This window comes from Choloepus didactylus, chromosome 20, assembly GCF_015220235.1.
Source record: "Choloepus didactylus isolate mChoDid1 chromosome 20, mChoDid1.pri, whole genome shotgun sequence".
In the NCBI taxonomy this organism is placed as follows: domain Eukaryota; kingdom Metazoa; phylum Chordata; class Mammalia; order Pilosa; family Megalonychidae; genus Choloepus; species Choloepus didactylus.
Window position 1 is genome coordinate 36,649,714 of NC_051326.1, and position 14,537 is coordinate 36,664,250.

The window sequence follows — 14,537 nt, forward strand, 5'->3', positions numbered from 1 at the left end:
CCCAGGGCCGCGCGGCCGTGGCCACCTTCGACCTCGAGGCTCGCGCCGCCCTCCCCTCCTACCCTAAGATTCTTTACCCAAGAAAAATGTTTACCACATTTTCTTACTTCTAAAGAAGAATCCCTGATATTATTGAGAAGTGTCAGTTGGCCTTAGACACCTGTAGTAACAGTCTGCCCTGAATTTATAGCATCTTAGCTGAAAATCTAGCTGGAAAAAACCTTAGACAGGCTATGGCAAAGCCCCCGCCTTTTAGGAAGTGGCACATATGGGCCCAGAGGGGAAAGTCAACCTTCCCAAGGGACACAGCCAGCTGCAAATGAAGACTAAACCCCAGACCACCAGAGACACATGGGCTAGGTTCTTTCTAGAATCCCACATGGCCTCCCTGCCAAGGCCCCTGGCCCACAGGACTGGGATCCACCCCAGCTGTTTCTGGCAGTTGCCTCAGACCAGATGATCTGTGCATCCTAAATCCCATCATTCCTCCTCTCGGGGCTACTTCTTCCCGCACTGGGGAAAAGGGGGATGCAAGATTGGATCGCCCGACCCCCTCTTAACTCCATAATGGGACTCTGAGCTCTTCCCTGCCCCCACTTCCACCCCACCTCTCTAACTGGCCACCTTGAAGAGGAAATTGGGAGAGCCCGTCTGTACAGAGCATTTGAAGACCTACTTGTCTCACGTCATTCTGCTATTTGCTCTCCGACAGGATGGGAGTGGTGAGCAGCAAAAAGCAGGTCAAGGAGAAGGGTAAGGGCCGATGGAGTCCTGTGAAGGTCAAAAGCCAGGGCAAGGAGCCTCCGCCGCTGCCGCCCGTGGTGAGTGATGGGCTCCCCGGGAGCGGGGAGCGAGAGCGGGAGGAGGGAAGGGGGCGCACACACGCGGCTCCCTGGGGGCAGCTGCCTGTCTCCACCCTGCCCCAGAGCCATCTCGAGAGAATTCAGGGCTCTGGGAATAGGCCCCCGCACCCCCACCCCAGCAGCCTTCAGTGTGCCCCGAAAGTAGAACGTTTTGCAGCCTGAGCTCTGGAGCTAGACTGAGTTTAAATCTACTCGCTGTGTGCTTTGAAGCAATTTCCTTACTTCTCTATGCCTCCGTTTCCGCATCTGTAAAATGGGTTTAATAAAAGTACCCTCCTCATAGGGATGGAACGAGCTCAATGCGATAATGTATCGCGCATACAGGGCGGTAATGTACTGCTTCTAGCCCGGGACCAGGCGCACGGTTCGTCCCCGATAGTTGTCGGCCAGTTTTCATTTCTCAAGGGCAGCCTTGAAGCGAAAAAGAAATAAAAAAGGTTGAGGGGAGGACGTGTTGATAAGGTCCCAGGACGTTTAGTAAAATCTTCTGCCCCCACCCCGACCCCGACCCCGACCCAGAAACGCCGGATTATCACTATGCACTGCCTGGCGTCATCGACGGCGTTTCAAAGAGCCCGCTCCGGGGGCCTGAAGTCTCACGGCTGCGTGGTGCGTAGCCTCACCTCCCCAGCAGGCTCTCAAGCTTTCCTGGATCCCCGTGGGCATTTTAAAAGAAAACTTTCCAAAGGAAAGAAAAAATGAAATTTCCAAAAAAAAAAAGTTTTATTGTTAGGGGATTCATTTTTTTATGTTATGCAGTTCTGGTTTATTTACAAAGATGTTAGCATCCTTTGACAGCCACGGCTTTTCTCTAAGGTGCATTTCACATAACTGTTCACGTCCCCCTTTTCCGGACCACACCCAACCCCTTCGGCTTGGGGTGGTTGGCCTTCCTGCCTGGAGCCTGCTGTCCTGCCCAAGGTGGGGATTGTCGTTCCCATTTCACAGATGAGCCCGGCATCTCATCCATCCACCGCCCGATTTAGCACAGGGCTTGGCACATAACAAGAGGTTTGTGAAAAATAAATGATCAAACGGGCAAACGTGGACTTAGAGAGACAGAGTAATTTACCCCAAGTTATATGCTAATAAGTAGTAGAGCCTGGATTGCTTTTTAATTTAAAAGAAGTAACATCATATATATTAATTATGCAAAGATTAAATTATAGTAACTCATTAATCTACTATCCAGAAATAACCAGTTAGCCTGTCAGAGCTCCTGCCTCAGACCCTTTGACTCGGCATTATCTATATGCTGTGCTTATATTTTTAATGGAGCCACATTACACATAAAATGTTTACAAAATTCTACTTCAAGATTGCATTTAATAAAAACGGAATACAAACAAAAGAATGTTTATGACACATAAGTCAGATGGAAAGAATAACAATAAAATGAGTGCCTGGTATCCACCCCCATCTTAAGAAATAGAAAATTACCAGCGCCTTTGGAGCTCCCTGCTCCTCCCCAGCCTGCCTCCTGGCTCTGAGGACCCACTGTCTGGAATGTGTTTATCATTCCTTAACTTTGCTTTTCCAGTTTGTCGTATATATATATATATTCCTAAACAATATTTAGTTAAATTTTGCACATGTAAACTTTAAATCAGTGGAATCAGACAGCATGTATTCTTCTGAAACTTGGTTTCCAGCTCCACACTGTGTGTGTGAGATTTGTCCACTTTGTTGCATGTAGCTGTAGTTCATTAATTTCTTCACCTGCAAATTGTTTCATTGCATGAACCTACCACAGTTTGTTTGATCTCCTGAAATTGCTCACCAGGATTATTTCCGTGTTTTAAAATTTTTTATAAATTAGCATTATTTTTTGCTAGGAGCATTCTCACACATATCTTCTGGTACACGTATACAAAAGTTTCTCTTCCGGGTTATATACCTAGGAATATATTTGTTGAGTTTCAGGAAACACATGCTTTTTAAATATTTTCCGTGGCAACAAATACCCTTTTGTAACTTCATCTTTTTAATGGTAGATCCAGGATTTTAACCCAGGTGCTTGGGCTTTTCCCTCCACTCCACAGCTGTCTTATTAAACCTCTCCAGGCACTCTTGCAAGTTGGGGCATCTCCACACATCCGTTTTCTAATCATATGTGTGGTCGGTGCAAAGATGGAAGATAGTCTGAGCTGGGGGTGAGAGTGGCCTTGATACCCTGAGGAGATGCTACAGCAAGTGCAGAATTTACCTGTGCAACCTCCAGAAGTGGCTGCCTTTGTTCCAGCAGAGCAGATCATCAGAGATAATCTAGTTGACATGCTCAACAGTTTCATTTCCCTCGGCCGTGCCTGGTGTGCAGGGCATTGAACTAACATACAGTGTGCGTTTCTGTTCAAGGTTGTCTTCAACTGCCTTACTCCTCCATCTCCTGACACACACCCGGACCAAGGTAAGAGGGAGTGGTTTGGGAATTTACAGCTCTGCAGACCCTCTCCCTTCGGCTTTATGGAGTCAGGGCAACAGTTGGGAGCAGCCTTCCTTGAGAAGACAGGGCATGGGTCTTCTGGGGTTGGAGAAGGGAAGACTGGGCAGGGGAGGGTGAGAGCAGCAAGACGTGTGGCTCAGCTCTGTCCCTGGCTTCACCTGCTCCTTGGGAGTCTCTCCTGGAACCAAGCACGATGTCCTTCAGTGTGTCTGAGCATGGATGGGATTTAAAAAAAAAAAAAAAAACTTTACAAAAACTAATAAAAATTAGTTAAACAATTATAAAAGAGAGCAAAAAGTAAAGAATTAGAGGAAATATAAACAGCTTCATCCAATCCAAGTTTTCAAAGATACTAGCTCCCAACCTCAGAGGGCCAGGACCAATTGCTCTGCCTCCTTCCCTTCCAGCCCTAAGTATGTTCCGTGTGGTGGCACCATCTTGTTTCCCACCACTTCCCCAGCCCACTTGGAAAGGTTGCCTGCCTGCACTAACCACCCAGGCCACCCTCCATCACCCCCGCTCCATTTCTAATCTAATGCACTGGTGGTGGTGACATAACGAGTGACTTCATCCTTCCTGACTCAGGAGATGAGATCTTGGGGGAGACTCACCCCACTCAGAGCCCACTCATGGGTGTTCAGAATCAGTGATAAGGAAGCAGAATCCCCTTTAAACCCCCAGCAACCTCATAACCCAATTTATACACAACAGGAATCTCTGCCTTGGCCAGCCAGGGTTTCATTCATTAATTCACTCGCACATTGTCCATTGAACACACAGTGTGCAGAGCCTGGCTCTGTTCAAGGACTGGGGAAGAATAAAAATGAATGACATGAATTCTTCCTGAGAGAGCTCAGAGTCTGTGAAACTCATAAGCAACACTCTGTAGCCAGCTTCGTGACCTCACATGGTGTGTCTTACCTGCTGGCGATCACAGTTATCTAACCTCAGAGGAAAGCCTCTTCTTCCTGGCAGGTGGGTTCACATCTCCAGGAAATAAGCCAAGGGTAAGGAAAGAACTTGACCCTTCAACTGGAGGGAACCATGGCCCTCTAAAACGACCCCTGCTTTCACACAGAGGTGAGGTGACTAGCTGAGCCATCTCCTCCCAGGGAAGTTAAGTGGTCTCCAGGTGACCTTTTCCAGGTGGACCCTTTGTCTCCCCAAGCTGTGCAGAAGAGCTCTCATCATTAGCTGCCAAACTCTCTTCCCACCTCTGTTCCAGGCACTGCAGAGGGCAGCAAGTTAGAGGGTACGGCAGGACCAGGGTGCCACCAGCCCAGAGCACTAAAGCTGCCAGGTTGCAAGACCGCTGCACCTTGGGGACAGTGGTTGGATAGGGCACGTGGGGAAGGCGAAGGCAGAGGAAGAGCACTCGCTTCAGAGGCAGGGTGCAGGGAGAGGGCAGCGGAGGAACCAGCCGACACTGGTCCCCAAACTTGAGTGTGCCACCATCAGTCGCCTCACAAAGGCTGTGTGGGTCCTGCTCATCAACCTGGATCTTCTGACTGTCGATTCCCTTACACAATAGTCCTGCCCGATCCTTAGGGTTTCTAAGTGGGTTCCAGAGGGAAGATGGGGTGGGCTCTGAGGGACAGCTCACCCCTGATCCAGACAGCAAAGTCAGAGGTCTAACTGCCTGACAGGAACTCCCCCTTCAGCACTGGAGGGGGAGAAGGTTCACCACGGCGTCCCCTCTGTCTTGGCCTGTTCCTCACCCTCTTTGGAGCCAGAATATGGCTCACACAACACAAACAGCACCCTGCTCCCTCCTGGCACTCTAGTAGGCTCAAGGGGTGGCCATCTTTTCCTTGTTCATCCTAGAGGAGCACTTTGTGGTGGCGCTGTATGATTATAACGCGGTGAATGACCGAGACCTGCAGATGCTGAAGGGAGAGAAGCTGCAGATCCTGAAGGAGTAAGTTTCTGGAATGTTGTCCCCGGGTCAGAGGTCTCTGCAGCTCTCTATCCCAGCTGCACTCCCACCCATCCATCCCCCTCACCTCACTGCACCCCACCACTCTCCTCCATGACTGACACTAGAATATCTTCACTGTCCTGCTTCCCAACCCAATCATCCAGCATTTTCTTAAATTTGACCTAAATGCCTTCCTTCCATGTACCTTTCTGAAGTCTTTTTGATGAGGTGGTTTCCATTCACTTCCTCCTGCTTTGCCTGTTGAAATCCTACTCATCCTTCAAAACCCTCAGATGTCACCTCCTCCATGCAGTCCTCCTGCCTCCTTCATCTGTTCCCACAGCACTTGGCTTGCTGCTCCATAGAGTGTTGTATTTGAGTCAGTTGTATCTGTGTTCATCTCCCTCACTAGACAGAAAGCTCAGCAAGATTCTAAAGGAGAAAACAGTTTTAGCTTATTTCAGGAGGCCCTTCCCAGAAACCTCACCAAAGTCTGCTCTATCTAAAATGTCGGGCTTGTTCTGTGGAACACTGAGGGCCTAATTTTGTTCTTGAAGTTCTGCGATGGCTTTGAGCCATAAGCATTAAACCCCTGGGCTGCCCCCTTCATCCTTTCCTCATCAGCCCCCCTCTTTGGATTTTTCCCAGGCCAGTCTCAACTCACTCACTAAATTCTGAAGTGTTCTGCAATTTTGCCCCATTAATCAAGAGGAAGGGCTGTCCACTAGAAGATGGGGTCCTCTTGGGTTTGTCAGGCTGCCTAGATAAACTCTTCTCCCTAGAGGCTGCATCGTTCCCCTCCCAGTGCCTACACCAGGAGCCCCTTCGGCCTGTTGGGTGCCCAATAAATTAGAAATAACCCAGATAGCCACTGCATCACTAAGCAACTGCACAAGTTACTGCTCACTTGCCAGGCTGTCTATTTCTGAGAATTCTGTCTCCCAGGGATGAGATCATATTGTTGGGGACTGTGAGCTGCCCCTGAGAAAGGCCCAGAGGAGTCATCGTGTTTTTGTTTTTCCCCTTCTCTCCCTTAGAACTGGAGACTGGTGGTTGGCCAAATCACTCGTCACTGGAAGGGAAGGCTATGTGCCCAGCAACTTTGTTGCCCGAGTAGAGACCCTGGAAGTGGAAAAGTAAGTGGACACATGAAAGGCCCTTTTAGCTAGAGCCAGCAATCACTGCTTCTGCTCCGGGCAGGAGCTGGAGAGCGGGCCAGAAAGGGAACCCACGTGAACCCAGGAGGAGGAACCAGAAAAGTAATTGCAACTGCCAGGAAAGGACAATTTCCGGGCCCAAGACAGCACTTAAACCACTGTGTGATGCTGAGGAGCAGCTTCCCTGCTCTCCGCCTCATGCCTCCCATCTGTAGAAGGAGAGCAAATGTGACTTTCCTGGCTTGTCCCGATAAGAACATCCCCAATCTCAGGACGGCCCTGCAAGCCCAGAGTGGGGCGGTGTGGTCAGCGCACATGCACATTCTTCCGGCACATTCCCTGTTCAGGAGTGACAGCTGCTGTGGGAGGGCTCTGGTCCAGTCAGCCCCCGCCCGGCCTGGCACCTCAGTGGGGTCTTTCCCAGCCCAGTGTGCCGGGCAGTGTGGCTTCCACACCGAAGAGGCCTGTGCAGCCCCAGCGTGCCCGAGCTGGGGACACAGCCAGAGCCTGGGCTCCAAGAGTCTCTGTCCGTTGGTCCATTTCAGACTCCAGCCTCAGGAGACGGGCAGTGTGAGCTCACGAGATGCAGCTGGGGCTTTGGGCGGAGGGTGCACAGGTGCATTTTTCCAAAGCAAAATTAGCAAAGGTCACCCAAATAACGTTCTCATTTTATTGAAAGAAAACAGTAAATCCACATACTGATGGGAAAGGGGAAGGGCACAGGGACTGAGTTTGTCAAGACATGGGGAGCAGCAGAGCAGGGTTAACTGGGGAACAGAAACAAGATATTTTATATACTGGGGGGAGGGGTGAAGCTTAGGAGGGAGACTTGGATAACAATATTCCGAGAAGCACAGCCACTAGCCGAGGTTTGCCTGTCTTTTCCCTCTTCCAGATGGTTCTTTAGATCAATTAACCGGAAAGATGCGGAGAGGCAGCTTCTGGCTCCAATCAATAAGGTCGGCTCATTCCTTATAAGAGAGAGTGAAACAAATAAAGGTACACATGCTCCCACCCTCCCTTCCCTGTCCAGCCCCCCGGGAAGCCCCTACCAGAGGCCTCCCGTGTGAGGGAGGGGCCGCCAGCCAAGAGACCCCAGCAACTTCAGGACCCCGAGTCTCCCTCCCAATTCATGTCCTGCCTGGACAGCTCAGCTAGTGACCAACAGTTGGTCTGGGTGTCCCACCTCCCTCATGTTGGTCTCCCAGTTCCCGGGCTGTAGGTCTGCCTGGGTCCTCAGGTAGCGGGCCAGTGATACTGCCATTCCCACCACCAGCCCAGGCTCACAGGTTGCCGCCCACCCCTGGTGGTCTGTGTGCTTGGCCATGCGTCCCCTCTGGGTCAGCAGGAGCACGGAGTCTGCTGGGGACAGAGGGTGGCTGGTATAACCCAGAGGCCTTAATCTCCAGCTGCGTCTAGAATCAAAGGATTTGGGAACTGAAAGAATCCTTAGAGATCATCTCAGCTAGTGCTTGGAAACTTGGACGCTTACAGGATCCTGTCCCATAACATAAGTTTTAAAATGTGGCCTGTGGCTGGGGGCAAAAGAATAGAGAGTGAGGGGCTGTGGAGAACTGGACAGACCATACTCCATCTCAAAGCATCCATGAATTCAGCAAGTCATGAGTAAACATTTCCAACACCATCTCTCAGGCTGCTCGTTTGGGGTTTGGGATTTTTTCCTTCTGTCTCTCTTTCATGTAAAGCTTTCTTAACGTCTTAATGCTCATTTTATTGTAAAATACAAAACACATAAAGATTACATAAATATTAACTAAGTACACAATTATAAATTATAAATAGAAAGTAATCTTTAGTAAACCAACCCAGGCTAAGAAATAGAACATTCCAGCCCTCAGGAAAGCCCCTCCCTGCTCCCCCACTTTATGCCACTTCCTGATCAACCTCCCTCCCCCCACCGAGGTGACCATTATCCTTAATTTTATGGAAATCCCTCCTTGTTTTTCTTCATGGATTTACCACCCATGTTTTGTGTGTTTTTCAGCTTTATACAGATGGAGTCATACGGTTTTTATCTTTTTTTGTGTCTTGCTTCTTTCAGTCAACACTGTTTGTGGGATACTTCCCCTTGTTGAGTAGGGCAATAGTCTGTTCACTGTCATTTTTATACAGAATTCAGTGTGTAAATATTCCATAACTTACTTATCCATTCTGCTGTGGGTAGACATTAGGTTGCTTCTGGTTCAGGACTATTCTGAACATGCTGCTATGAACCTGACTCTCTCTGCCACTAGTTCTCAACCGCTGAGATACCAGCACAACCTCCATTTGAAAGATGAGGAAACTGAGCCCCAGAGAGCAGAAGTGACTTGTCCAAGGCCCACAGTGAGCAAGCGTCAGAGCCCGAAGTGTCAGTGGCCACATAAGAGGCTCGGAATCTCCACATGCTCTAAAATGTGTCGAGTTGGCCTAACCTGGGGTGACCTCGGGGAGTGTCCCAAGCAGAGTGAAGGAAGCTTTTGCACACCAGGAAGCTACACATGGGGCCTGTTACATCCTTGAGAGGAGATGATGGAGGGGACATGGGAGGAGGAAGGGGAGAGGGGGCGGCTGGACTGTGAGTTTGGTTCCCTGTAGTCTGAGCAGTAAGAAAGGACAGGGTTTTATGCCCAGTAGGAACCCCGCACTGGGCTGTCCCTCAGCTGCATTCATGGCTAGAGAACTGCGGGGAGTGGGGCAGCATCAGACAAGCAAAAGCTGGGGCGAAGAGAACTGCTTGCAATACATTGTGAAGTTCTGGGGAAATTGCTCAGCTTTGTTTGCCCCTCAAAAGGCCAGGGCCAGGTTGGGGAATAAGGGGTGCATTGTGAAGTTAGGATGCTCTGTGCAGAATTCCCTGAAAATGCACAAGTAAATTCATTAAATTTAAAATATATATATGGGGAGGGACTGCCAATCATTATTTTATGTAAAATGTTGGTTTGGACAAGCCCTAGCAAGCACTAGGGATTAAAGAAAGTTCATAAGAAAAAGATAAAATAGTGGGAAAATCCTGTCCAACTGCTTTTTCCTACATATTAGGTTATTACCACTCTTCAATTTTAATGGCAGAGCACCTCTGTCCAAGAAACAACTTGGGAATAACTGGGGATGATTTTGATGTCTTGTTGTTGTTGTTGCAGAAAATTTTCAAACATATACGGAAGTAGAGAGAAGAGTATAATGGAACCCCTTGTACCCAACACCCAGCTTTGACAATTGTCACTACAGCCAATCACTTCAATTTATATCCCCACCACCCACCTCCCCATTATTTTGAAGCAAATCCCAGATATGTATTTTCACCCTAGAGAGGATGCTTTATTCATTGCCTATTGATAAGGCCCCAACATGGAGGACGAAGGGGTTCTGCAAAGGTTGGGGTATCTCTTCCTGTCCATTCCCACCCCAGGGGGCTGGCCCAAGGTGGGTATTAGCCAGATGGAGCTGGGGCTGCAGCACTGTCCACGCATCAATATCCCCCCACATCCCCCCCTCAGAACTCCAAAACAAGACCTCTCAGTCTGCATCCCCAAGCCACAGCCAGTGGATGCCAGAGAGGGCCAGAAGGCACTGGAGCCCGTGGGAAGGAACACGGTCTATGTCCAAAGGCAGGGGAGCAAGGCCTAGTGTGGCCTCCAGGAAGTCCCTTAGCCTATCAGGACTCAGTTCTTTGGCATCTACGTGAGGATCAAACTAGTTAAACAGTCCAAAGGCAGATGGTTCTTCCCACATTAATCCATCTTGATCTCTGAGAACAAAGCCCTGCGCGCAAAGTAGACTCTGAACAGACCACGGAGGCAGGTGCATCCAGGTTTTGTGAACCTGACACTTAAAGGATCCAGAGACTCTCTTTAAGAAAAATACAAACTTGGGAAAACAATTTAGGGAAAGGATCTTGGAAAAGCCCAGGTAAGTGAGGGACCCTAAAGTGCAAACTTCAGCAGCTTCATGGTAAATTCAACTCTGAGTGGAGGGCTCTTCTTGTCTTATTACACGTCACCTCACTGGGTTGTCAGCCTACGAAATGGGGAGAAAAGCCCTTTTCTGCACATGGAGGTGTAAACATGAATGAACTCACTAGAGCCAAGCTCTTTGGTTCTTTGCAAGCTGGAGGGCCTGGCTGCACCAAGCCGGGGCTGGAAGGGATAGTTTGCAGCATCCCAGCTGGAGCTGGGGGCCTGGGGTGTGGGTGTGGCAACGGCAAGGTGCGCTGGCTGGAAGGATGGCCTCTCAGCATCCTCTTTTACAAATAAGTGATGAAAGAGGCACATTTGCTAAGAGAGACAGGAGGGGAAAACAGAGTGATGGGTCTGACAGGCAAGGAAAGATGCATGAAGACAAAGAAGACAGATGAAAAAGTGGCCACACTCCAGAGAAAAGGCTGTCCAAGCCTGTCCCCTGGTGGGGGCATGTGGTATTGGTCTTGTAGGCTGGCCTCAAGGGGAGGCCCCTGGGGAGAGAGGGGCTCAGTCCCCAAGCCTGCAGCAAAGTAGCAGACACTGTGGGCAAGCAATATCCCCCTTCTGCACATCAGCATCCTCATCGCCCAAATAGGAGTTGGGAGAGGGTCCATGGTCCCCAGAGAGCTGGACAGAGGCAGCTATAAAAACATCCTGTTAATGGAAAGAAGTTTCTCAACTTGAAACTTCTACCTTTGAAATTGGCCTTAAACCTCAGCATCTGCTACCACTTGTCTCTAGGAAAAGATTAACATAGATTACAAAACATATGGACAAACAACAAATGAATATGAACAGAAACTCTGGGAAGTAGCTTATTTATTATGCTTCCCTCCATGGGCACAGGGGCTGGAGTTGTGATTAGCCACAGCATGTGGGAGTGGAGACAGTCCTTTCCACCAGAAAAGAAATAAATAAATGAATAAATAAGCAAATAAAGCTTCCAGTCCCTACAACACCCCTACGTGTCTCAATATTCCCTGGAAAGAGTCCCAGAATGACCAGGTGGTTGAGTCCAGAGCCAGCGTGTTTGCCAAGAGATTTCCTGCCTGCTCCAGAGGTCTGAGGTTCCATGCTGAGTTTTGGGGGGGACTTTGGGGTGAAAGTCAAGGACAGAGTCAAGGTGGAGCTGACAGGGCAGACTTCCAGGAGGGCTGAAGTTGAGAGGAGAGAAAATGTCATTTATGATGGAAAAGGTTAAAATGGACAGTAGAATTTGGGGAATTTTTTTTATTTGTCTGTCTGTTTGTTTGTTTCCCCCAAGGAATTGGCAGTGAAGCCCAAATCCCAATCCTGATATTTCCCCTTGTGCCTTACTTCTCTCATGTGTGTATCCTTATTCACCCTCCAGGTGCCTTTTCCCTGTCGGTGAAGGATGTCACCCCCCAGGGGGAGGTGATCAAGCACTATAAGATCCGCTCCCTGGACGAAGGAGGCTATTACATCTCTCCCAGGATCGCCTTCCCCTCGCTCCAGGCCCTGGTGCAGCACTATTCTAGTAAGAACCGGGCCTCCACTGTGGGGCGAGGGGCTGTGCAGAGGAGCCCTGGAATCCCTCTTTCACTAAGTTCCCAAGATTGTGTGAATCATTGTGTGCCACAGTGGAAGGGGGTTGTCCCAAGGTTGGACTTCAGAGATTGCTCAGCATAAAGATTCAGAGTCAGTGACCCTAATCCCCTCTGTTGGCTTTGCATGCAGCCACTTGGAGAGTAGCAAGTATTTTAAGTCTAAATGCCCTTAGAGGAAGCAGATCAGGGATAACATGTACTGCTTTACACCAAGCAAAGTAAAAGAGCTGAGGGTGGGGAGAGGGGGGAGCGGAGAGGGACACAGCTGGGAAGAGACAGCTCCCAGGTGAGAGATGTGAGTCTCTGGCTGCCCTGGTAACCTCCCGACCCCATATTTTTTTTCCCTGATGCAGACAGAGGGGATGGCTTATGCCAGAGGCTCACGCTGCCCTGTGTGAGCCTGGCTCCTCAGAACCCCTGGGCCCAGGATGAGTGGGAAATCCCCCGGCAGTCTCTCAAACTGGTCCGGAAACTCGGGTCTGGGCAGTTTGGTGACGTCTGGATGGGTGAGTATGAGGCATGCCGGGAGCCGCTCTTTCTGCCCCGCGTCCCGATGGTACCCATTTTACAGATGCGGTGATCAAGGCACAGCACACTGAAGTGCCTTCCCCACAGTCACTAATGGAGGGAACAGAATCCAGCTCTCCCGACCCCTAGTTCCGTTCCCTCCCTCCTCCTTCTCTGCACGGTGCTGGCTTTGCCGTTGACTCTATATGAGTTTGACCGTATTGCTAACTTCTCTTAGCTCTAGCTGACCCATAAGCAGACAGTATGTTTTACATGAAACAGTGAACCAGGAGTCCCAAGAGGCTGACGACAGATTGAGGCTAACCACTGGCCGGCTGTGTGACTTTGGCCAAGTCACTTATCTTCCATGTTCCGATGTCGTCATCTGTAAATTGCAGCTGATGTCTGCTCCCCTACTGCCCATTGGCACTATCAGAATCTAAAATATGGTGCTTTCTTTTTTTCCTGGTACAGTCATGGCTCTGGGGCAAGATTTCAGGATAGGCTAGTGATGCCTTTCCAAATCCACATGCACCCCAGGACCCACACGTGGGAAGCCTCTGGCTAGAGCTCCACCAGGGAGCTCCTCTGGGAGGGGAAAGTCTGAGTCACTGTTTGTCTTTCGCTCTTGGGTGTGGATGCGGGATCTAATAGATTGAGGTGGGAATCTGGAGATGGGTAATTTATGGAGTGGGAAAGGGGCATCAAAAGGAGGTAAGGCAGTCCCCAAACCACCTCTGCCTCCTTTACAATTTTGAGGTGCTTTTTTCCATAATTAAGCAATTATGTAGTAGAAGCAGCTCATTATGTAGGGGGGGGGTGGTAGAGATAGGAGAGAAGCTACATGAAAGACGAAACAGAGGCAGCCCTAGGCCCTGGGCAGGGGACAAGGAGGTGACATAGCTTCCCCTCCCGGGTAGGCCACGTTCCTCAACTGCCTGAGGCTCCATTGCAACAACGGAGCCTGAAATGGGTTCAACATCCTTACACATGGTGAGGCCTGGCACATATAGCCACCCTCAGAAGCTGCACATTCCAGCCCAGGGCTACTTCCTAGGCAGGCCTCTCTGGCTTTAGTTTCTCACCTATAGGACGGGAATGACACCTGAAAGCTTATGGAGATTTTGGTTACAAGGTTCATCTCCAATTACCTCTCAGTCTTCTCAATGGCTTCTTAATTCTTCCTCCGTCCCCTGGACTCAGGGTATTACAAAAACAACATGAAGGTGGCCATCAAGACTTTGAAGGAGGGAACTATGTCTCCAGAAGACTTCCTGGGCGAGGCCAACATGATGAAAACCCTCCAGCATGAGAGACTGGTCCGTCTCTACGCCGTGGTCACCAAGGAACCCATCTACATCGTGACCGAGTACATGGCCAGAGGTGGTGCCCTCTGCACGACTTCATCCCTGGGTCTAGGGCTGGGGCTCTGGTGGGGGGTGGGGGTGGGGGTGCTCCAGGCCTAGAGAGCGTAGAAGTCTGAGGCTGATCCAGCTGCAAGGGGGATTGGCTGGCCAGGGGATCACCAAAGGGGCTGGCTGACCCATGGGCTGGATCTGTTAGCCAATGTCCTGTGGCTCTAGAAGGTTGCCGGTGGGGAGGGGGGGATAGAAACAGGAGCTCTGTCCTCAGTTCAGGAACAGTTCAACCAACATTTTTGGAGTGTCCCTTCTGGGCCCAGCACTGCTTAGTGCCTAGTGGAGAAGACAGGTCATTGCAAAGTCAAAAGAGCAATAATCTGGGCATTGGGAGATGGAGTTCTAGTCCCAGTTCTACTACTTACCAGCCATGGGGCTACAACTGTATGGATATTTTACAACATGTATGAAAAAAGAATTTGGACTATATGGCCTCTGAGGTTCACCGTGTGGCCAAGTTCTCACGGGGACAGTGAGCCTGGAGTCTGGCCTGCATCTTTGGTGGTGGGGAAACAAACCCCTAACTGCAGTCTCAGCCTTTGACCTCCTTCTCACCCTATTTGTAGGATCATTTTGTGGCCAAGCTAATATAGTTCCTTAAAAACTGTCAAAAGGGCGCCACACAGTGGCTCCCCCTGCTGGCCGCTGAGTGCACCTCAGCTGAGCTTCCCTCCTTGGATGCAATGGAGGAAGGCATCTGT

At 49.9% G+C, this 14,537-nt stretch overlaps 1 protein-coding gene across 4 annotated transcripts in view; it reads left to right on the forward strand.

The window, feature by feature from the left end:
- BLK (BLK proto-oncogene, Src family tyrosine kinase) overlaps positions 1-14,537 on the forward strand; it is a 77,070-nt gene that overhangs the window by 55,698 nt on the left and 6,835 nt on the right. For all 4 annotated transcript variants that reach the window (XM_037812720.1, XM_037812719.1, XM_037812721.1 and 1 more), the window contains 8 exons: positions 713-821; positions 3,219-3,270; positions 5,131-5,224; positions 6,262-6,360; positions 7,277-7,380; positions 11,695-11,841; positions 12,265-12,417; positions 13,622-13,801. In XM_037812720.1, the coding sequence (XP_037668648.1) occupies positions 714-821; positions 3,219-3,270; positions 5,131-5,224; positions 6,262-6,360; positions 7,277-7,380; positions 11,695-11,841; positions 12,265-12,417; positions 13,622-13,801 (937 nt within the window). In that variant the 5' untranslated portion in view covers position 713. The remainder of the gene's footprint in view (positions 1-712; positions 822-3,218; positions 3,271-5,130; positions 5,225-6,261; positions 6,361-7,276; positions 7,381-11,694; positions 11,842-12,264; positions 12,418-13,621; positions 13,802-14,537) is intronic.